This window comes from Parus major, chromosome 2, assembly GCF_001522545.3.
Source record: "Parus major isolate Abel chromosome 2, Parus_major1.1, whole genome shotgun sequence".
Lineage (NCBI taxonomy): Eukaryota > Metazoa > Chordata > Aves > Passeriformes > Paridae > Parus > Parus major.
Window position 1 is genome coordinate 36,220,926 of NC_031769.1, and position 25,456 is coordinate 36,246,381.

The following is a 25,456-nucleotide window of genomic DNA, read 5'->3' on the forward strand; positions in this document are numbered from 1 at the left end:
TCACCCCTTCAGCTGAGTCCATAGGTCTGGGTACTTCAAATACTGATTCCTAAGTCTAAATTTGTAGCTGCTACTCAATTCTATGAATCCTTGTAATGAAATGAGTAGGCCAGTTAAATCCATTATAAATTATATAAATTACATAAATTAAAAAGTGAGTTACAGTTATAGGTCTTTTGTTCATCAGTCCATACTTGTACTTTATAACACAATAGTTTTACCTTTCAGTGTACTACTATAAATTCATTGGAATCTGAATTCATTTTTAGAGAAGAGTGGGAGGAAGTATCAGTATAACCAGCTTTTTTTCTGACTTGCTTAGATCTAGATAAATCTTCTCCTCACATTAGTGACACAGTCAACTGCACTGAGATTTTTCATGAGAAATTTTAACGTCTGGAAGTGTATGCATTATAGAAATCATCTTGGTCTCAATCAGATTCAAAGGACACTAGCTGGCAAATGCTTTTGAGATCTAATTAAATTCACTTGCATCTTAATGTGCTGACATAAAGCTAAATGTTTTCATATGCTACTTTAAGCATTCAATTAATCAGTAATTTTAACTGTTAATGTGGTCATGTTCTCTGTCACGGTAATTTACATGAACCTGGAATGAGATTTCCCTTGTTAAGTTGCCTTAAATGTGTGTACAAACTGTGGAATCAAATCAAAGTGTAGTACATCCTTTCATCCAGAAGAATTGTGGACTGTTCTATAATCTGTAGAGTAACAATGTGAGGCTCCTGCTTTTTTAATGCAGCTTTTAATACTAAATATTTTTTCTTTTGTAGGATTTTTTTCCACTTTAATTCTTGAATAATTTAACATTTAAAATTAATGGTTGTTGGCTTTGCTTGGTTGCAAAAGAAGGTGTACTCTTCATGAAAACTTCTGGGCTTTGAAAAAAACTGTTAAAAGAGCTGGGGATGCACAGTGGTGAGATTTATAGCAGACATAGCCACAGTATTAAAGAAAAAATCCTTTTGTCATTTTTTACTAGATATATAACAGTAGGCTTCATGAAGGGAGTGCAGAGTATAAATGTCACACAGTATCATTACAAACAGTCAGATAAATTGTGGGCATTAATTAGGAGGAAGTGTATTGCATAAGAACTTTTCCTTTAATTATCTCAACTCTAAAACTTATCATGGGGTGTTTGCTGAATAAGATTCTCTGGATCAGAAAGCATAAGATCTGAATTTCTGTTGCTCCAGTTATGATTTTTTTGGATATCATGTCATTGAAACAGGGCAATGTTGTCTAAGCCTGTGATTGAAGGTATAGTTATCATGGTTTTAGTTCATCCTATTTGATTATCTCTGGCTTTATGCTGTGTTTCTGGCAGAGATTTCTGAAAATGACATGAGTCATCCATTGATCAATGTCCTACCCTTTCCAGTATGTTCTACTTCTGAAATGAAGGCAGGCATGCAATCTCCTAATAGTCTTCCTTCAAACTTTCATGTGAAAAAGTAACTTGACCTTTGTGGAAAATGAGCTTAAAGTAAAAGAATCACAATTGAAATAAATCTGCTTTTAAATTGCTCTGACAAGCTAGGGATGTCTCTCATATTCATCCATCTCTGCTGACTTGCTGCTGAAGGAAAATGTTGGTTCATGAATGTTGGATATTTTGCGTTTAGGCCTCTTTTCCCATCTTAGCAGAAGCACTTTTAAATCATCCTTCACACAACTCACAGGCTTGGACAAACAATCAAGTATTTTTATCCAAAGCTAATATACAAATATCCAATTTTATTTTATTTTATCTATTTTGCAGAGACACTACTTAATTTCTGAGCTGAAACGTAGAGTCAAGTGGTTAAACAAACATCCAGTCTTTTGGGCTCTGTGGCAGTCACGCTTCCAAACTCAGAGACTTTCACTGCTTGGAGCGAGGCCCCTTCCCTGTGGGTGTCTCCAGTGACCCAACAGGTGCCCACTTGACTCCTTCACACCCCACACTCACACAGTCAGACCAGATTTCCCTCCCTGATCCAGCCCAGCTTTCCCAGAGCAGAGCCTCGGACAACTCTTTCCATAAAGCCATTTATTCTTGGTGCAGCAGCAGCACAGGAACTGCCCCAGCTGGTGACTCGAGGGAGGGCCCTCAGCAAAGGAAACCCAAGGATTTTATATCCTCACAATCTCTCCTCACACAAGTCTCTCTCTTTCTCCTGAGTCCTGTGCTCCTGCTGTGTGTCCCAGAGTCCATCCACCCAGCTGGCACCACCCATCTTTGTGCCCTTTGTTAACCAAAGGGTTGGCAGCTCTTGGTCTCTCGTCTGGGGCTCCCACCCAGAGCTCAATCTGCATCTCAGTGTGCAGTTGGCAAACTGAGCTACCTGCACCAGATTTATTCCCCAAAAGTCCAGATCTGTTCTTTCTTTTACAGCATTTTCAGCAGCTCTACTTGGTTGTTCCAAAGGCTCAGGGTTACATCTTTCTCAATAGATCAAATGTTTCGCTTGGATGTATTTTCTTATCTGAAAACAAAATTAAAGAGAAACATCCACCAGTAATCTAATATTGTCTTCTGATCAACCAACCTGTTCAATAAAATAACTTAATATTCCAGCCAATGTGCTGGAAGCATAATACGAAATTCAACAACTTCTATATTATTATGGAAGTGTTGCAACCTACACACAAACATAGACCAATAGGTTTGTGTCACTCACTACAACTTTCCTATTGCAAGTTCAAAAATATGTTAACTTTCAGTCCATAAGTTTCTAATAAAGTATTCTAAAGAAAATGGCATTTTTCTTACCCAAGATTTTAAAATCCAGCTAATTATCATTGAAGATCATGAAATTAAATTCTGGATTTGTTATTTGTGTTGCAACAAAGACTGAATGATAGAAATTTCACCTTCAATACAGTTTTTTTGTTTTGTTTTTTGAAATATTTCATGGTGTTTTACATTCACAAGTAACAGCAAGTGATTAAAGATTTGAAGGTATAAAAATAGAAAAACAGATTACAGAACTAAACAAACTTTTAACCGGAATATTTTAAGTTATAGTTTTGTTTGGCTTGTTTGTTTGTTTGTGATTTTTTTTTTTTATTTTTTTTGGTTGGTTGGTTTTTATCTAGTTCATGTGATAGGTAAATATTAATCACTTCATAAATGTTACTGAAGAATTAGATGATACATGTACTGGGTATAATATTTCTTAGTCCTTTTTAGTATGACAAGAAATTTTTCAACAAATTATTTAGATGTGTCCCTTAGTGTGGGATTTTAGATGCATCTCTCATTATTTTGTTTGAAATTCAAGCTCAATAAGAACAGCAAATACAATTCTGATTGTATTTACCTGATGCTTTGCTGTGATATTCAAGAAATTCAGTGAAATTAGGGGCACAAGCCTTATCAGACACCTGCTGATATTAAAAGAAAGATTGATTGTTATTCTAGCTGGTACTGGATTGGCATTTATAAGTAAACTGGTTTATTCCATGAATGATAAAGTAACCACAATTATTCAGGTGTAAATTTTGGTGTGAATTACAATAGAATTTGGCCACCTTATGTTTTTCATAAAATCATATGCTTGGTAAGCTCCAGTGTATTCCTGTTCATAATGACATTCATTCACTACTGCACATCATCTCTGCCTTTTCTTTCATTTTGGTGTTCCATATTCTGCTTCATACAATTAGAATTAAAAAGAAAAACAAAACCCCACAGCAGTCTTTGCATCACATAATTGTATCTTAAACAAGAAGAAACAGAAGTAAATTAATTTACTAGCTACAAATATATTGGGTATGAATGATCTGCCTGATTGGAATGAATGGTCTTGCGCTGTCACACTTCCATTTGCACTGCAAGCATATGATTTTAATTCTTTTGGCAGTGTGGAGATTTGGTTTTGTGTTGACAGGAGGAGCAGCATGTTAGTGCATGAATGGTAATGATACTTATTCCCCAGTTAGGCAAATAAAAATAACAGGCTAAGTCAAGCACTGCACTGAACCAGAATGCATTTTAAAAACACATTATTTGGTAAATGGGAAAAGGCTGTTTTAACATAACAATCATTTATTGAAATTAATTAATTAAATTTGTGCAAAATGTGGGTAACCGAAGGAAAGTCTTGAGAAAAAATTGATCATTTAATAAGCCTCCATTGTCTTTAAAATACTGAAAGCAGTATAAAACATAGTATTTTATCCCTTGGGTAATTAAAAAGTAACATAGCTGAAGTTGGGATTTCACAGATGTGGAACTCTTGTGACATTTCAGACTGAAAAACAGACTTATTTTTTCTCTACTTTATTGTATGAATTCTGTCCCTGCCTTCCCAATCATAAATAATATATCCCTGTATGGGGATTAGGTATATCAACCTGAGTTTTCCATTAAAATAATGCATTTTTTTCTCTTTAAATTTATGAATATTTATCAAGGGATTATGGGTTGGTTAATAGTATTTCCCCTTAATACATACACATGAATTCACTTGCACATAAGTCTGAAAATGAGAGGTAACTGTCTTGGGACTAGACTGCTCCTAAGCTCCTGCTAGCAAGCTGTAAGGTAAACATTCCTTAACAAGCAGTGGGCAAAAAATAGTCTTTCCTCCCTCAATATGAAATGTAGACAGATTCTGCCCATAAAACTTTTTTTTTTTTTTTCAAGATAACGAAAAAACTTGTATTAAAAGTTCATAGGTTCTCTGGAAAGGGTCTCCTAGATAACTGAAAAAGACTGTAAAGGGCCAGAGTTGTTGACATAAACTGAAGTTCTGAGGTACAAAGTCTTCAAAAACATTTCAGAGAGGGATGGGAATGAGCTATTAGGCTGCCAATAGGTTCAGCTGTTTGATTTGCCAAAGATCTGAGGTCAGATTAGGACACCACATTTGGCTGGTTGATGTCCATGTCAATGTGCTTCTCTTGAGTGTGTCATACACGATAGCTGCAGCTTAACACACTGAAAAATTATAAAGAGCATAAGGTGTAATGGAATGGTGAATCTTTGATGTCTGTTTCACATGATATGCTGGGGCTCCAAAAGACAGGTGACTGATTTTTGATGAAATCTTTTTTCCTCAAAACAAAAGCAAAGAAAAAAAAAAAAAAGAAACATACGAACAACGCAAAAACCCCCAACAAGATCAATCACACCCCCTATAATTCCCTGTAGTTTGGAATGTCCCTAATTCCACATAGCCTGGTTTGTCACTCAACTGTGCTTTTAAGGATTCCCCTGCAAAATTGTGTAGTATAAATTAGTTTGCTGATATAGGCCAACATTATCTTATTGCAACCATGGAGTTTTTGACTTTTTTATGATGTAGCTGTGCCTGTTCAGACTGCAGAGTAGTCTGAGTGGCAGCATAACATAACATTTGAAATTTTTCCAAAATTTTGATATTTGTCACAAGTCATTGTTCAAGTGGTTGTTTTAATGTGTTGCATCTATCTAAGATGCAACTATCATAAAGTATTCCTTGAGGAGACAATGAGGCAAACTGTACAAAGCCATGAAGAACTATTGTATATGAGCTGTGGACTAGATCTATGACTTAATTTCAGAATAATATTCTGAAACCAGAAGTTATATCCTTGTTTGTAGGCATCTGGGGCTTTGGTTTTAAATGTCTGTCCAGTTGTGCCTTCTTATGATGCTAAGGAAAGTGCTATGTAAAGCGGTGTAGAATTTAGACTTTAATTCATATTTTACTTTTGTGTTCTTCTGCAGATAGTAACTTTATCCTTGCAAATGCTCAGGTGGCTAAGGGATTTCCCATTGTTTACTGCTCTGATGGCTTCTGTGAGCTTGCTGGATTTGCACGGACTGAAGTCATGCAGAAGAGCTGCAGCTGTAAATTTTTACTTGGTGCTGAAACAAATGAGCAGATGATTCTTCAAATTGAGAAATCTTTGGAGGAAAAGATAGAATTTAAAGGAGAAATCATGTTCTATAAGAAGAATGGTAAGTCTTTTTCCCTGTTCTGTTAGTAATAAAGAATGAAACTTAGCATAAATAGATATAATATATAGTGTTCATTTCTAAGTAAAAATGTAGTGTGTCTATTATCAAGCCTATAAGAACAGATTTGAATATTGAAAGTATGGTACACATTGAAAGCATGTTTATATTGGTGGTTTTGATTTTATATAAATACATTACAAAGCACCATAGGAGAAATTCAGAGTAATAAATTGCATTGTGAGACTGTTATTTGCACTTAGTATGACACTGTTTTTTCTGCTTTTTCTTATACTGAAATTTTTACCACTTATTGCTGAAGCTGTAATGAAAACATTCATATTCACTACATGATAAGCTACATAAATTTTTCACTACCATCAATAAAATGCCTGGATGTCTAAATGAGCCAAGTGATTTTTTCCTCAACAGCTACTATACATAAAAACGATAATAATGATTTTCAAAAAAATTATGCTCAAGTATGTATCGCCACATAAAAAAGCTTTCCATGCATTAAGCAATCCCATAGGCTATAGGAAATTTCAAGTTTCACTAGCAAAGCTTTGACTCCTATGACAAGGTGTTTATAAGGACAATCTCATAGTCAAGGTGCACGAGGCACAGAGGACAGCAGCCCATGATGTACACTTCCCAACTTCTTTCATTTCTATCAGGCTCCTGCAGTGTACTTATTCCATATATTCCTATTGCCACATTCATGTGATCTTCAAGAAGGTGATACTAAGTTTGAGATAATGACAGGATTTCAACCAGGGTAACAGGAGCTGAATGATCCATGGACTCAATGGATCCATGGGTGTTGAGTATCACTTTGTCTTTTATTACATGGCTGGAGTTTATAGGTATCTAGACCACATTTTTCTCATAGATTTTCTTTTCTTCTGTCTTCATTAATGAAACCTTTTCCTTTTAAATAATATTACTGTTATTATGTTCTTTGAAAAGTTATTTTCTAAAAGTGATTACTGCATAATGACAACAAAGTGATTTGGAGTGTTAGGAGAAGGCAGCTTCAGTTTCACTAACAAAAAAATAGGAAGAATGTTCCTAAGCTGGCTTGTGTTCATGGTTGCTGCTCTTCGTGGAATGAAAGTTTGAAGTGAATCTGGAAGATCCTGCTAAATGCTTCCTCGTCTTGTGTTTTTGGGGATGCTTGGGAGTGTGTGAGGGTTTTTGGTTTGGTTTTTTAGCATATAGAAGAGACTAACACAGTTTCTTGAAATTGTTTCAGGAAGATTACTCAAATAAAGTAGTTCCAAATTGTAAAACATGTCTGAATATAGCAGAAAAATTGTTTTAACCTGGAAGGATAAGACCCGTTTTATTTCCAGTATTCTATAGTGATAACTGGGCATGGTAAGAAGATATTTCAAGGTATTTAAATAAAAGAACTAAAACAAAGACATGAATTTCATTGTCTTTGTGCTGAATGATAAATTGTGATTCCTTTAAATTATGAAGGGGCATTTCAAATCTATAATAGATATGATTAATACAGGCAGAAGGAGATTGCAGGTCAATTATCAGAGAAGTAGCTGAATCACAGATAAACAGATAAAGAGAAATTGTTGAGACTAAAAAGATTCCCACTATCCGTCCTACATGCATCCCTCTGTATAATCTGATGTGAAGCCTCCCCAGTACGTTTTCTGAGCAGGAATAAATTTCCCCTACTGCCCATTATATTTTTCATTTCCATGTATTTCTGTACCACTGGGAAACAGAAATGAATAGGTATTAAAATAACATGAGAATTTCCTGTATAAAAGCTACATTTATCCTAAAAAATAATCTTGGTTTTTCAACAGAGCTGCAAAGTGCTGCCTCCAAATTTGTTAAATCAATCATTTTAGCTAAATGTTTTTGCATTTGGGTTGGGTTTGGGGCATTTTTTTCAGAGGAATAATTGAGCTTCTGAAGCTGTTAAGCTTATTCAGCTTTGTCCAGAAAAAGGTTTTAAAAATATTTTAAGACATAAGAACTTTGGGAATAATATCCCTGAAATGATTGCATGGATATATTCCAGCATATCCAATATGGAAAACCATCGTTATTTGGGCTGGTATAATGCCAGGAACACAAGTCAGTGGGAGACAAGTAGCTAGCAATGCCTATTTATCACAAGGCCACATTTCAATCTCCTGTTAGGGCTTTAGGGTGTCAGAGGGGAACCCCCATGTGGCTTTAATCTGATATTTAGCATGGTTTTGCTTTGTAGGCCTAACTATGAGACCAAACAAGCACTTTGAAACCTCAGGGGTAATACTGAGCTCATGGAGTAGACTGATGTGCCCCTGAATACTTCTTGAAACCTTGATAGTTAGTACAACATCATGATAAAAATTACTATGAGGGACATGGAAGCATGAATACAATAACTTACTCTTTGTTCTTTTGGATTTGGTCTAAAATGTAGATGATATATGTCCTGTTTTTTGGGGAAGACATTCAAAATTGCAAAACTGAACATGCATTTATTCCTTAATCGACACATTTTTCAGTATTTTAAGTTTGACTTAAATTTATTTCAAAGATGATTCAGTTTTCATCATTAAATTAGACCATTTATTCTAAACAAGCAGTTTTGATCTAAATTTATTAAACTTGAATATGGACCTTTTATGGTTATTTAACCACCATTAAATAATTCACATACCACCTCTGCTCAGTAATTGTTAGTTAAAGGAATGATTGCTATAGCTGAGGCAACCTCAGGAACCCACATGCAATTTCATGGGAATTCCAGACTGCTTTGAGCAAGAGTGGTGTGCAAGGAACTGGGCAGGAAACTGAGTAAAGTGGATTATCTGTCTGTGTTAGAAGAACTACAGTATTTCATTGTCTTTGTCATTTTGGTTTGGATTGCAAGAGAAGAATGATCTTAAGCAGTTGTGTTCTGACCAATCTTGAAACCACTGGAAGTGGATAAGGACATTTTCTATGTGTGTTCTCATTTTGGAATTTTAATGTATTCTTAGAACAGGAGAAACTGGTTGCAACTCCTCATCCTGAACATTTTCAGCCATTTAAGAAAAAGAGCAATATTAGTACCATGGCAGTAGATACAGCAGTTTCAGAGAGAGATGTCTTTTGAAAATTCAACTCAAAATATGCTTTTCATCATAGTTTCAGTATTTATCTTGGTTCCTCAGTCAGCTTCTTGCTTTTTTTTGACATAGCTTTATTAAGTTCTTGACAATCAGAAGAGGAGACTATTAAAAGACAAGGAATTTTATGATTGTTGCCTTCTTCAGAAAGTTTTAAAATTACATTGCTTAGGAGCTTATTTTTTAATATTTTTTTTTTTTTGTTACTATATCTACATTTTCTTTAAAACATCTGCAACAAATTAAGTTGTCAATTATGATAATGGAAATGCAAATTAGCCTTTCGGAATTCAAGTGATGTGAGAAAAACTCTCACTCCTGGATCTCTTGTTTAGAACAATCTAAAAGCAGTTGGACACTATGCTGAGGAACTATATTTAAATATATCCTTTTTTTTCTCCCTGTCAGACCTCTTCTGAAATTTGTCAACAGCAAGTACAGGTAGTTAAATGAGGTCTCTACATTGCCTCAAACTCAGACTGAAGTAGAGTTAAGCAGCTGTGTAGATTTTTTTCCTTTTGTGTTACAGCCTAAGATATTGCTACAATAAGCCCCATAATCAGTGACAGTGCAGCCCAAGCTCTCCATCCTCAGTTGTTGAGGAGGTCACACCTTGGGTCTCCTACAAACCCATCAGATTTATTTCCTTTGTCTCAAAACTAGGTTTGTATTGTTTGAGAAGAGGTCTGTGCTTAAACCATAAAGTAGTTCCACAGCCTCCCTTCACTGAAAGGAAATTGGCCTCTTTCTGGGTATGTATATGTTGTGAAACACGTATGTGTGAAACACAATGTACTCAGCAGTGGCCACTTGTAATTTACGGGCATTTGAGACACTTCACTGTGGTGACCATCATTTCTGTGCACCCCAGATAAAGGGCAGTTTGCACAAGCCTTTGTGCATAGTTAAAAATCCCCACTGTAAGAGGACTGCAGCAAGTGGGTGTTGCTGAGACTGTCTTTACAAGGTGCCTTAGGACTTGGGTGCAAGCAGAGTTTGCTTTGTCTACGACAGTTAACCAGGACTCAAGGGACACTTTGTCAGCTTCTATGTGTACACTGATTTAAACACTTTCTGGGTTAAGTCTTAGGTGTGTATCTTGTACTTCTTGGTCCCTAAAGATTTGGTAAGTAAATTGTAAGGTCAGGAAGATATGGTGTATTTAATTTCTGTATTTATTTCTTCATTTATTACAAGTCAGTAAGATTAAATCAAGGTATTTTATCTCTTCTCATCACTGCATGAGAATATATGTTTTGAGAAGGCTGTATCCATACCTGGAAGGATGGGATTAAGGTATTTTTCAGATGGGCAGAATATGAGTAGAGAAAGGGTGAAAGTCAGACCCTTTTACCGAGCTACTGGATTCATCAGGCTGTTTGAAGTCTGGCTGTAACAGTGTTCTCACATGAACAGCAGTGACAGTCACAGGTAAATGAAATAGGGCTCAGGCCATGAGACATCATCCATGGCCTCTGCCATGTTTGTGCTTAAATAAAGTGGCTAGAGAATAGCAAAGGCTACACAACATCATTTATATTTATATTTATATTTATATTTATATTTATATTTATATTTATATTTATATTTATATTTATATTTATATTNTTATATTTATATTTATATTTATATTTATATTTATATTTATATTTATATTTATATTTATATTTATATTTATATTTATATTTATATATTTATAGCTATATTTATAGCTATATTTATAGCTATATTTATAGCTATATCTATATATATCTATATCTTTATATATTTTTATTTATATTTTTATTTATATTTTTATTTTTTATATTTATATTTATTGCATTTCTAATGTTAAGAAAACAGAAAATCTTTTTTTAGGCAAAGAGTTCAATGTTATTTCAAAATTGTAGAAGAATTAATTAAGAAGAAATTGAGGAGAAATTAATTTATTTTAAAATGAAAGAAAATTGTATTTTCCACAAACTTCTCTCTCTACAACAAGTATTTTTCTTATTTCAAAAATGGTATTTGTTCTTTCCAACAAGAAATTTAAACACATACTTTTAATGGTTTTCCAAAAATATCCTATAGTATACTGAAACATGGGAGTTGTATGGTACCAGTTTAACTGGCTGCCTTCTTTAACAGTCTCCTGAAATGCACCGTGGCATTTGGAAGTTAAACCCAGCAGTAAGAAAATGGACATTTATTAGAATTTTCTGAATGTAAAAAAAAAATAAATTTGTACAGAGATCTCAATTTCCTTGTGACTACTTGCTACTATTTTCTAGTGAAAATCTTCTACTTAGTAATGTAGAGAAAAACCCTGGGCAAGTTGCTTGACAGAGCAGTTTGTAACAATGTGGCCTCACTGTTGCTTCACTGCTTCTCTGCCTAAAAAACATCATCTAAAAATAAGAAAGATAGAAAGCTTTTATGGTAGGCTTGCTCACATTTGCTAAATTATAGTACAAAATACAGGAGGGGGAAAATAAAAAAGAAAGCAACACTGAAAGATAAATCTGAAGGTAATATCTAATTGTAATTACCTGAACCATATAAAATAATCTATAATTTTGTAAAATAATTTTTTCTTCTTTATTTTTCTTTCTTTTTTTCCTTTTTTCTTTCCTTTTTTCATTTTTCTGTTTTCTTATTATTTTTTATTTCTCCCTTTCATATAACTCATTAATCATTAGGAAGTTTCACTGGTTTTTGAGAAGTCTTCTTCCTTAAAAAGCAGTATACAATATAGACAGAAGAAATGTCTTTACTACCCTCTGTTTCACAGAAGAGGGAATTTTTGTCTCTTTTTCTCTCCCAGCCCTTCATTTGCTTGACCTATGGCTTCTGATTAAAGGTAATGTGTAGCTCTGAAGTGTTTTGATGTTTTAGAGGCAGTCCCAGCTCCTGCAGCAGAGGAGGAAGACAGAGCAGGCTTGTGCTCCTCTGCAGCGCCCTGGCTTAAACTCTACAGAGGCCTGGGTGAAGTGGTCAGCAAAACCCTGAAAGAAGACAAAATAAGGAGATGAATCTCAGTTAGAAGGGAAAAAAAAAAAAAAAAAGGCAGCAAAATCCCGTGATCTAAACCATCTGAGATCTTTTTCTAGAATTTAATGAGACATCAACAAGCCTTCAGCTTAGTGACAGTGCTGATACTTCATTGTGATGGCATTCACGGTGATATTGGCTAATAGCTTCTTTCAGTAGCAACATGATGTATTAAAAGCATAAATCACCAAGAAAAGACTTGTTCTTCTAGAACCACATTGATATGTAAATTAATCTGTGGGAATTTTTCCTGTTGTAATATTGCTGCTACTTGATGCCCTTCACGACTAACAGATGCAATTAGTGTTTCCACAGGCACTTTGGGCTTCCAGCTGCACCTGAATGGCTGTTGGTACTGCTGGATGCTTTTTTTTAAAGTTTTTAAATGACATTTCATTGTGCTACTTTTTATACCTCCATTTTTATTGAGGGATATAGGCATTTATTTTGCAGAAGGATGTTCATAAGACATCAGACTAGTTACCCTTAAAGTTTTTCTCACAATTTTATGGCCACATTGAATTTCCTGTCTTCTTATTTTTATGAGATTTAAATCAAACTTTGGCTAAGAGCTGACTTGGGTGCCTGTGCTTCACCATGAGTTAGGCCATTCTTTGGATGAAGAAAGTTCAAAGTATCATTTCTCCAGATGACCATATGACTCTCTTCTGCTGACATTTCCTTATTTCATCCCTGACCCCTAAATCCACATTCTGGATTATGATGCAGACTATTTTCCACCTCCTGTGCTGACACTGCCATGGGTTCTTGCTTTATCTCCAAGATTTTTTGGAAGGTGGTAGGAGGCTGATGTTAGCACTGCCTACTGAACCTTCTCGCTGATTTGGGTAGCAGTTTGATTTTATGGAGCAGTTCAATAACTAGAGGGTTAAACCTGCTGATTTCCAGCTGGTGAAGTTACTATTGTTTGTTTCATAGGACAGGCTCAGAGACTATTACAGCACTCTCATGGACTGGAGTGGTGAATTGGGAAGATTAATCCTCTTCTAGCATGTTGCATAATTGCTCAGTGTGTGTTTCAAAACCCTTCTGTACAAAAATCCTCAAACCTGCCAGGATGGAATTATTAGTTCAGATCCATGACTCAACTCCATCTCAGGTCCCAGCTTTAGCCCCCTCCTTCCATTAAGGTGCCCATGGACTACATATGAAGTACAGCTCCAAGTTCTTGAATCACAGCCTCAGAAATCCTGTACAGAATTTCAGAAATTCCTGCTGAAAACTTACAAATAATATTAATAGATAAGACTCTGGGAAAAGCAGTGTAAAATAAATGGATCAGTTTCTAAAACGTATCCTTTCAATTTAAGTGGATGAGTAACCAACAGAATCCCCTTTTTCTCCATGTCAGGTCTTTGGAAAACTTTATGAATAAGCACGAGGTTGCTGCCAACACCTCTTCCAATGCTAGGAGATCTCCCATTCTGCACACTCCAGGTCTTCTGTTTCTAGGGGCTACCACTGCCAGAGACACCAGAGTGAGGGTCACAAAAATATTTGGCAGTTATTTCAGTTTATAATCATCACTTGTGTTTTTTGAAACTGAAAACATGAAATTTTTCTTTATAGGTGTAGTGGTCTGTTTGGAGATTGCTGGGCTTTTTATTTACAGTAAATCTCACATCATTTTTGAAATCTCTCTTTTCAGATAATAAAATAATGAGCTTAAAAGCAAAGAATGTAATTTGAAAACATGGCTATGTTTAGGTGAATGTGTGCTTTAAATCCTTCAGATGTGAAAATACAAGATAAAAATTCAAAGTAATAAATACATTTTTATTCATATGTATATACAAATATACATTAATATATATATCCCAGACATACATAATGTATATGAGACCATCCTGTTTTAAAAAAATTTCTTGCCTTCTTTTCAGAAGTCAGTAGGCTGAGAAATCATATTTACTGCTGTGATTATATCTACATGTTGACTCTGAAATTGCAAAAGGAATTAGAACCATAGGTTATAAACACAGTTTTAACAATAGATTTCAAATGGAAAGCATATTTGGCTTATTTGGAAATTTCTTGAGTGACCACAATGAAGTAAGGACTAAACTGACCAGGAAGAATCAAGCCTGACTATTTCTGAAGCAGTCTGTATAAAGATATTGAAGAAACTGTACTTTGTTTTGTTTTCTGTTGCTTTTGTTTGGTTTGGTTGGGTTATTTTTCATTTTAGCAATAGATATTATATATTTGTTTATATAAACAGGTTGTCTCAATTAGTCCCAGGAGTGAGTTGACAAATGCTGAATGCCCTGTACTAATATAACTGTGACAAAGTAATTATCATTGCAGGGGAAGGGAAAGCAAGTTGCACACTGAGGATGTTTATGAGTCTGCCCTGAAGCTTTTTGCATTTAAACAGAATGCATCTCATTGACTTGAGTTTTTAGATAAACCTGTGTGTTTTGCTAATTGTCATAACTGCAACCTAGTGAATGTATTACATCAGGGAAGTACTTACCTCCCTAAATGTAATTTTCTTTTCTAATATGGATGGAGATAAGAAAAGGAAATTAGGGCAGACAAAAAGAAAGTGGTACACTTAAGGATAATGTATCTCACAGGGCATCAAAGGGCATTGCTCAGCTCTCTGCTTTTGTTCAAGGAAAACTCAGGGTAACTAAAGGATTTTGAAATGGTTTCATTAAGTAGGGAAGGTAGTGGAGCTATACAAGGAGAGATCAGAAAGCTGAATAAACAAAGCTGAAATGTAGATACACTGGAGCTCATAAATTAGTTTGTATAAAACAGTCACTGCAGACTGTACTAGCTGCTGCATACAGAGACTGTTCCACTCAGGCTGGAAAAGACATGCTCTCAGACTAGGAGCTGCCATAACACCATCAGTCTGTGTCCATAAAGTGACAAACAGAAACTTTGGGGTTGTGAATTATGCTTTGCTTATCATTGGCAGTTTGCAGGAGAGGCAAGGATAGGAGATTGCTCTGTTGAGAAGGGTCTTCTCTTAGGACATCCTTTCTCTCTTTTCATCTCCCCATCATGGCAGCGACGGCAGAGAAAGTCAGACATGCTGGGCAATATGAGGAGTTTGACATATGAGGCACTGAAATACCTGCAGCAAAAGGAACAGGGCATAGATTGAAGCTGGGCACAGAAAAGGGATGGAAGACTTGGAGGGATGGATTTGTGTATCTCTGATGAGATGTAATAGGTTTTAATAAGTGCACATGGTACTCTGTAGGGAGTCTCATTACAACTGGAGAGTTATTTTTAACAAGTTTCAAATCAGCTCCACAGGATTAATAATTCCCTACTTATTTGTACCAAAATATGATTTTTGCTTTGTTATTAAAGTAACTTAAGATCATCTTTCATCTACCAAATTCTTAGGACACAATTGTATTCTGCTTTGAGATAGAAACAAATTTTGGAATGGATCCACTTTGGATGCATTAATGGTTACAAATCCATTTTGGAATAGATTTACATTGATTGTTAAAACTTGTAAGGGGACTTACTTCCTGGATACAAACATGATCTGGTTGTAACACAGAAGTAGGGAAAACAAGTTCTTGAGTCTTCTTTACCACTCGTATGAAAATGTTAACAAAATCTTCTGTTCCCATATAGGTCAGTTTCATCACAGCCCACATGAGTTCTTAGTTTTGCAATTTTTTCTGACCAAAGAATGTCACTAGGATGTAGCAGATAAATTAGATAAATTGACACCTGAAATAGCAGAACTCAAGAAAAATAAATTATCGATTTTTTTAACTCCTAACTTTAATTATTGCAGAGATGATGGAGAAGAATGAGGTGATCATTTGTTTAAAGCAGTGGAACTTTCCATTAGCTGTATTAATTTATCGTTGTCAAAATTTACAAAAAGATTTTCAAAAGAGAAAGTACTTGAATTTATAGCTATAGTTTTCTTGCAGCTCCTTTCCTGTTTAGTCCATTTACAATTTTTTGAGCATTGTTTTCTTTGCACTTTTTTTTTCCTCAACAAAATGTTGACATCTTGTCAAAACCACATAACTTTCAAAATGATGTGTTATCAGTGAGGCTGGGATTTTTTGGATAAGCTGATGAAAGAGTTTGGTTTCCTTAGACAAAGTCATAGGCAACCTGGTCTGTCAGTGTTGAAGCGCACACTTTCTGTGATGGAAAAGTAGAAATGAGCAGACTCAAATATCCCTGGTGTTTTGATGCATCCAGCAGCAGGTTTATTTTGCTAGTAATTAGGTAACTGCCAATGAGACACCGTTGTAATGCTGAGGATTTAGCATCAATCTTGTTGACAAATTATTACAACTATCTACATGAAAATATTTTTATCTTTGCCTTCTACATAAATCCTTGGAAATAGGTTGGTGAGTTTTAATGGTTTTCTTTAAGGATTGATTTGCATCTCCCTACAAGAGCATTTAGTTTACTAAGTCACCTACTTAAACAAAAAGAAATATTCCAGATTTATGATGGCTTGTGAAGCCTAATTCTGCCCTCTTATGCGTATATGTAATTATTCTTTGAAGAGCTATTGTTTTCTGCCAAAGACTTTCATATCTAGTATGAAAATCATTTAAACTTTCCTTCTTTCTTTGGATACTTGGGCTCTAAGCCTACGATCATTACATTTGGTTAATTAGATATGTTATCTAATTAACCAAAGGTAATCTAGATTCAGAGCTTCACAAAAGTGCTTGATCCCTCCCCTCTTCCTTGCACCACAGAGAAGTGGAGATAGATCACAGAAATTTGTGTTTGTTATTTCTAGCCCCTCAGTGGTGGAAGGGACAATATAAACTGGATCAGTGTCCCTCTGGAGGACAGGAAAAGTCCAGAGGAATTGAAGGTCTGGAAGTGGATATAACCACACAAGTCAAAAAAGTAAAAGGATGCCTTAAGCCTTTTCTTCCTGGACAAAACTACTCCCAGACTGTCAAGAACAAAAGGAAGCCATAGCTTGGCATGAGTAGCATTCATTCTAAGTATCTCTTAGATATATGTATGACTAAAAAAGTATTAAGTAAGATTTTAACAAGATGGGTGCAGAGTTTATTTATTTTGTTAAAGAATTACATAAAGTTTGCAGACCATCATCCTGTGTCATACCTCTGTTATGAAACCTCTACAATACCCAAGTATCCACCAAAGATATTTCCATTCTGAGCATTTAGTTGGGCTCTGTCTGGAGTGGGCATGACTGCAGATTACCTATTATACGGTGAGTGCACACAACTCATCAACACAGCTAATGGTCTCAGTCTGTCCCATGGTTTCAGCAGGCCTTATTTTCTAGTGAAAAGAGTGTTTGGTTTTCAAGACTACTGGCATTCTAATGGCAGGGTTTTGTATAAAATCTCCCTTTTAAATGCCGTGGTCTGTTGACCCTTGTTTTGATTTCAGTCTGAGGACAGACTTCTAGCTGTCAAAACGAGGAAAGGTAGAAAGGGTGGTTGAGAGAGTGACCATAAAGCAATCTTCTTTTTTTTGTACATATAAAAGGTGGACTAGAGCCAAATTGCCTTGTGATAAGATTATGCTTCATTTGGTTTCTTTTCTCCTTCCCTGTGATGTGCTTATATAAGCCTTGAGGATATTAAAATATATTTTGACCCTTCACTTCATAATGCAAGAGAAAGATTAGACTCTTTCTCCAAGAGTGGTGGCTTGAAGCAATAAAAAGATTCTGTATATAAATAAACCTCCAAAAGAAATTTCTTTGATAGACGACTCTTGACAATGCAGGAAACCTTTGTATGCACCATCTGAAGCAGGGAAGGAATTTCTGTCTCACAGATGAGTGCATTCAAAAGAACTGTAACAAAATAGGGCACTACTTTTTTTGATGAGGAGAAAGTTCTGCTTCTGGTTTATAGAATTATGTGATGCTGGCTTTCAGTAAAAGCTATGTAACAGATTGCATTGCAGTTCATTTCTCCGAGAATGCTCCTCAATAGCGGAAGAGAAAGCTCTTCTCTTCTTGACAGAATGCAACCTTATATTGACCTAGTCCTGACCTAAAACTGATCATCTCACCTAGTCTGAAAACTTCATATTCCTTTGCTCCTTTTAAAGAAAAAGCAGGAAAAAAAAATAAAAACACCAAAACCCCCCCACCAAACCAACCAACTTAGATTTAGAACTTCTAAAGATTCAGTGTAGCAGTACTGCCAGGACTGACAGCCCACCACAGAGGGCATTAGCCTGGAACTTCTCAGGAGAGAAGTAGCCTGTGCATGTATTGGATGTGTGTTTTCTTTAGTGGCACACACCATATTTTATGCCTGTTTGCTTTGCTTAGTCAAAATATTTTCAGATATATCTACAGAGAAAGAGGATGAGAAAAGAAAATGAAAGAAAATATGATTGAAAGAAACTAAATGATGATGGGATGTGGAACAATTTCAGTGACCAGTGTTCAGTGACAAATGTTCACCTGTAAAAAATTCAAATCCACTTTGATTATACAAAAGAACCAATTCATCAAAACATTAAATATTAAATCGATTTGTCTCTAATGATTGACCATGTTGTAATACCTCCCTTAAACCTACAAAGCTATCATTTCAGATAATATTGTTGTAACTGAGTTAGGTTTGTTTGAAATGGCTGATGCCTGCAACTTTCTTTCAGGCCTTAATGGCTAATGTGCATGTGTGTGTGTGTGTGTATGTGTGTGTGTGTAACACATGTAACAACTGAAAAGAGTAAGATATGGTTCCACTTCTGGAGGAGATAGAAACATCTTAACATTGGCCCTCTTGGTGGTGTTTAGAAAGAGGAGTTGAGAGAAACTTCTTGCCCACTGAAACTACTACTAGAATGCAGCCAGGTAAAAATTCGATAGAATTTTGCCAGTAGGAGTTTGGCCAGTTTAGAAGTTATGATGGTATTTTGAAAAGACTTATATTTCCATTTTTAAGCAGTAAAGTTTCTTAATGCTTCTTCTCTTTGAATGGACCACTTCAGATTGGGAGGGTGATAACTCTCTAAAACATTTCTGACAGTAATGCTACTGAACACTTTTTCCCAGAATTTTTAATAGAGTCAAATCTGTAAAGAAAAAAAAAAAAGGAAGAAAGGAGAATCAAAGTGGGAGAAGGGACAATGAAAATGTCTTCCTTCTCGACATAAGTTTTACCTTCCTTTAAAAAAGCATCTTTTCCTCCTTTGTCTTCAAATCTCAAGATAAGAATATTTAAACCCAGTACCAAGACAGTCTGCTTCTTTCCATAGGTTTTTCTGGCCTCCAGTTTTCTTTCCTTCTGTGTTCCAATTTCTCCCTGTCCCTTCTTCAAATACTTTAAGTGGAAGTTTTTACCAGATTGCTGACCTAGTAATGTTAATCTCAAAGCTGCCTGTGTGACTCTTGGGGAGTTTGACGGCCAGAGATGGCCAGATGAATTTCCTTTGAAGCAAATTTTTGTACCTTTAACTGTCGTGGTCCCTCAAAAGAAAAGCTGCTCTTTCACCTATCATGCTCATCTACAGTGTTCAAAAGGTAGCCAGGGAACTTCCACTTGAAAATCTAAATTATAAAACTTAATTGTGACCTTCCTGTGCCCAGTTTTTTGAAAACTAGAAACTTCAGAAGACAGCGCAGCAGGAAGTGGCTAATCTGCTTGCTGTTTCTAAGGAACCCTCCACAGCTCAGCTGATCATTTGTCAGTAGTCAGCTGGGGCAGTAGTGGTCCAGGGAACTAGTGTCATTTATTTTCATGAATTTAAGTAGACTTTTGTTTGTAAAAGAATGCTAAAGATAGTATGTTGTGAAGTAGCAGATTGTGGAAGTGTAAAGACATGTACAAAAAATAAATTTTAAAGTCTCTAGTGGACTTCTGTCTCTTATAAATAATATTAGTAGGCTAATGGGGAATAGAAGCAGTTGGCATTGATACCAAAAACCTGAAAGAGACAAAAGTCTGGTACTAGGCTGAGTTACCCCAGAATGAATGGGAATGGGATCAAGGATGTTTTCATCCTATAATTTCTTCCTTCTTATATACTTTTTTCTTCCAAGTGGTGTTGATAAGAAAATTATGAATTATGTCATTGGAATTGAACAACATATCTTGTAAACAAGGCATGTGATGCAAACAATAAGAATTTCTTATAAATTGCATCATTATGTAGCAGATGTGGACAGAGAAAAGTTGACCAGAATTACAAATATTGCCAAACCTAGTTTTGTCCAACTTTAGTCTTAAAAAGGTGAATATTAAAGAAAGTAAAGAAGGTAGCTGATATTAATTTTAGAGATGATGTGTGATATTATATCTCTCACTGTCTGTGCAACAAGTTTATTTCTTTTCTAAGTCTGATATCTTATTAGTTTAAATATCTTTGAATTAGAGGAATGATGCTCTGACTATATCAGGTCAAGAGGTTTTAATGAGTATCAAGTCAGATGATTAAGGTGGAATGACTGAATAGCAGACATGAATGCTTCAAATGTCAAGTTAACAAAGCGAAAGCTATTCCAGGAAATAAGTAACTCCAGTTGAGAGTTCAAAGGAAAGCATAGTTTCAGAGGAGTAAGCAGCTTCGTTAAACTCTATTAATGATCCCTGTAGATAAATTTTGCATTTAAATTTATGTCTTGCGTCTGGAGAAAGCAGTGTTACAGAGCTTCAACCAGTGATGCAAAGTGATTTACATGAGCTGAACACTTGTGATTCCCTGGCTATTGACCTCCTAAATAAGCAGTTCACCTTTTTTTCCCCCTCTCTCTGCTAAAAGACAGCTGTTTGAATTAAATTTATTTTTTATCCTTGCAGGGTCTTCATTCTGGTGCTTACTGGATATTGTTCCTATAAAGAATGAAAAAGGAGATGTAGTACTCTTTCTGGCCTCTTTCAAAGATATAACAGACACAAAAGTGAAGATTGCTGCAGAAGACAAAAAGGAAGGTTTGTGTAAATTGCAAAAACATTGATAAGAACCAACATTTATGTTTTTAAGAATTGCACCTGCATGAGCATTCTTTTGCATGCACATTGTTCAATACAGAGACCTCCTAATTTTTTGAAGAAGAAATTAATATATGACATGGAATAATAAATAATCTGTTTGTGTTTTTTATTATTTACATATTGCTGCTGGTTCTGTAAAGATGGAATTTAGGAGACAGAGTATTTTGTTCTAAATTTTTTATTTTTTTTTTATGTACTATGATTTAATTTATTTACTATCTGGATTTATAGAGGTGTATTTTGGAAAAGCTAGACCTTTTCAAAAGTTCCATCTATGAATCTGATTTCAGCATGGCAGAGAGTAAATTAATGCATTTTTCATGTTTTCCAATGAATAGAATTTAAAATGGCTTTAAAAATTATTTTTCATATTGATAAGCATATATTTCCTTGTATCATCTCACTTTACACTTTAAGCTATAAAGCTATAAGACTTATTATGTCATTAGAATTGTCCAATAGTATAATAAATACATTCTCTCTTTTGTACGTTTCTGAAAGGAAACACTGCAAAGATTATGTTCCAAAAATTTGGAAAAATGTCTTATGGTAATTGTTCACAAGTGCCATAAAATAATTTTGACTGTATAGTGTAATCAAAGTTTGCTAAATATTGCTAACACGAAGAAAAGTCAGTGTAGGGGGATGAAGGCTACGCAGAGAGCATCGACTTGTGTATCAAAGGAAGTGAACTTGTTTCAGATTTGTATGTTGTAAAGGTGTAGTGAACCAACACTTTAATTTTGTAATTTTTTGGTCTCAAATGAACTGTTTAGAAAGAGTTTATCTGTAGACACCAAGAGTAACTCTCAGCATTCTTTAAAATGTCATTGTTGAATTTTCCAACCTGTTAAACTCTGGGGTCTATTTAAATGTTTCACCCTGTGATAGCCATTGATCTCTGTATATCTCAAAAGGGCCATTGTTATGGCCTTTAGAACACATTTACTCCTCATAGGTTCTAAAGTAGGAGAACAATCAATATTCAACTTTTTCTGGTTTGAAATGGTTTTTCAACAAAAAAGTTGTTTTAGTTACAGAGGTGTGTCATTCAGTGTTCTTTTACGAAATTTTAGTACTTTAAACCATAAAATATTATGCTTTCTTGTGCTGATTAATATTTATAAATCAAAACTTATGTCTGCCTCTTGTGTATATTTGAGCAAATAATTTCACCTTTTACTTAATTTTCAAGTCCTGACTATTAGAAAGTTTGGGGGGGAATTCTTTATCCTTCATTTTTGCACTGAATATATTTCAAAATTTCTAAGCTGGAAGACTGAAAAGTAGTCCAGGAGTACGTTTTGCTGCTTTTCAAGTCCACTTGAAGTAATACACAAGTACATTTTCCTGCTACATTCAATTTCAACCCGTTGCTACCTCTTGAAGTAAAAAAAATAAAAGCATGAAAAATATTTTACCTTGTTTCTCCTTAAGCCTCAGAAAACCTTACTCCTATAAAAGTTTTAGGAAAGTAATTTTGTGGAACCATGTAGGAGAGAGATTGTCAAAACATCTGTGTTCTAAAGGCTAACGATTTTCTTACAAGTGATGCAAATTTTCAGGATACACTCAGTGAGAAGTCACATTATGCCAGTGATGACTTGAAATAGGTATGTTGCTGATTACTTGCAAAATGACAGCTACTGTTTACCTGATAAACATTTTGTAGCTGCATGGTATTTTAGGATGGATTAAGATGGTCTTTTGACGTGGTTTCGTGTCAAATTATAAATCTAAGCAGATTTAACTCTGCTGTGTGCTGACACAGGAACGCACTTATGCAGGGTTTCAGTACACCAGCAAATGCCCATTCAATTGCTACAAGCAATGAATATCAACACTCAGCTTTCTTCCAAAGCTTTTCTCCTTGGTATTCTTTGGAGCACCATCCTGAAACTTGGTTGTTCCATCCCTTCATACTAATTTTAAAACCATGACAATCATTAGCATCATGGAAACAGAAATTAACACTTAGTGTGGGGCTTTTACAAGTATACATTTTATAAAATAGAGATGACAAACAAGATTTAACCATTTATTCAATTTTTTTTTTAATTCAGTGTTTTAATTTTGGGTACCTCTATCTGACTATATTAAAAAATGTAGGGGTATTCCAGCTCTTTTTTAACAACATTAAAATTATTCCTATGCAGAGTGATTTACTATTCCTCCAGTGGTGAATATCATCTCATTATTTTCAGAAAAGAATTATCAGCACAATCTGTGCAACTCATTCAGTATCTGAAATTCCAGAATATTTAGCTCCTAGAAGTAATTGGTGCTTCTTTACTTAGACCACAGCTACTATCAGGAATGTACAATGCACCTTGTATTAATGAAAAACTTGAGTTAGTGTTTTGTTTGAATGTATGAAAAAACTTTTTTAATGTTCAGAGATTCATTTACTTCTTCAAGGATTCATTTATCCTTTCAAACATCAAATAATTTTTAGACTTGAAGCTGAGCTATTTCTACAAGGTAATTTCCATTATGCATAGTTTTCTATTACCTTTTAAACATATCTCTTGAGGTTAGACTGTGTATGGAAGGAAAACCTAGATACAAGCATCCTCAGTTTGCTCTGCCCATGCCAGGCCCCTTTATGAATGTTTTTGTTTCTGTGTCTCTCCTGTTTTCTGCCCAGAACTTACTTTAATAATCTGTATGGGTCATTAATAGTTATGTTCTGTCTCACTTTAATTTCTAAACTCTTTAGAAAACTTATCTAACAAAATTCTTTCATGTTCCTTTTCTCTGGTTTTCCCCCTTGACATTCCACCAGCACTTTATGGTAGCACACTGTCACTGGTTGTGCCCCAAAAGCCTTCTGTAGACTCCTGTTTCCTTGGGTCTTTCCTACTTTTGATATCACCTGTTTCTTCTCTAAAATCTTGTTCTCCTTGTACTTTCACAATGACACCTTCCTGAACTTTATCTTCTGATTTTATGGCCTCTTTCTTCTTGTGCATTTTATATTTACATTTGCAAATCTCAGGACACAATACTGCCTTTGATTTTCTGCAGACATTTTCTTATCTGTTTCATCTCATCTATTCACACAACTTCAGTTGGTCCTTTGTGCCAATGTGCCTTGCAAAAGTCCACTTTTTTACCTTATTTTCCTTTACCCAGCCCAAATGTCAGATGTCGTCTGTGACCTTTTCTTTTGAATGTGTCATTCGAAATACAAATTTAAAAGGGTTTTTTTTTCCTACTTTTCTTCTGTATAAAACTTTCCAGTGAAAAGAGCCCTATCAACCAATGAGGGAAGCAGACTTTGTTCTAATACTTTCATATAAGAAAAATGGAAAAACAAGTGCCTGAGAAGTTTGACAGTCTTTAAGGAGTGCTATGACAGTTGGAAACTTTCAAACTTCTTTGGTTTGGGTTTGGTTTTTAAGTCAATTTAACAATATCCTCAAAGGCTTCAGTAATGCTAATTTGCTTTCAACCATACATGTTTGTCCTACCTGTAAGTTTGCTGTAGAAATACCCTCTGCTTTCCATCTCCTTAATAATATCTGTAATCATTTGCTGTTGTGGAAAGCAACTGACTACCTTATCTTCTAAAACTATGCACGTTAAACAAATTGGTGGTCTTTTCAATATATAGGAAAAGGTTTGTTTGATTTTTTGGTTTTTTTAATAAACTGTTTCTTAATTAGTTTTATGGGAGTTTTATTTTAGCATTGTAACTTACAATGAGCTAATTTTTAATCAACTAGTTCAAAGTTCCATTGTCTTATTGGAAGAAAAGTGATTAAACTGAAAATTCTATTCTCCAAATCTGGACTCCAGTGTGGCATGGATGAGTCAGTGCTTTTTCATTTCTGCATATGGCATTAGAACATATGCTAGAATTTAGTGGGAATACAGGAATCCAGGTAGGAAAATTAGAAAATAAATTATTCTGTGATTTTATACTTTTAGACCTCCAATCTGTGTGCTAATGTGGAATAATTTAGGTTACATAGAGTTCCACTCCTGTAGTCACTGCTAAAACTCCCCTGATTAATTTGACTCATTCTACAAATCTTCCTTTAGTCTTTATTGGTAATCTACTTTCTTTTGTTTTGGTTTATTTCATTGGGAAAGTTTTGAACTCTTTGTTTGAAAGCAATGATTTTAGGACAGATTTTCTTTTATTCCAGAATTATTATAAAAATGTGTGCAATATATAGTAACCACAGAATCACACAGTATTTTAGGTGTGAATTTCTGGAGATTATTTGGTCCAATGGCCCCTTCTCAAAGCAGGGTCAGATTGAATGAATTGCCCAGGAACACATGCAGATATGTGCTCAAGAGGATGAAGGATGGAGACTCCACAGCTTCTCTGGGAGGACTGTTCCAGTGTTTGACTCCTC

The 25,456-nt window shown here is 35.0% G+C and overlaps 1 protein-coding gene across 1 annotated transcript in view; it reads left to right on the forward strand.

The window, feature by feature from the left end:
- Positions 1 to 5,731: 5,731 nt before the first annotated feature.
- Positions 5,732 to 25,456, forward strand: part of KCNH8 (potassium voltage-gated channel subfamily H member 8) — a 118,547-nt gene continuing 98,822 nt past the window's right edge. The window contains exons 1-2 of the mRNA XM_033511900.1: positions 5,732 to 5,956; positions 20,892 to 21,023. Of these exons, the coding sequence (XP_033367791.1) occupies positions 5,827 to 5,956; positions 20,892 to 21,023 (262 nt within the window). The 5' untranslated portion in view covers positions 5,732 to 5,826. The remainder of the gene's footprint in view (positions 5,957 to 20,891; positions 21,024 to 25,456) is intronic.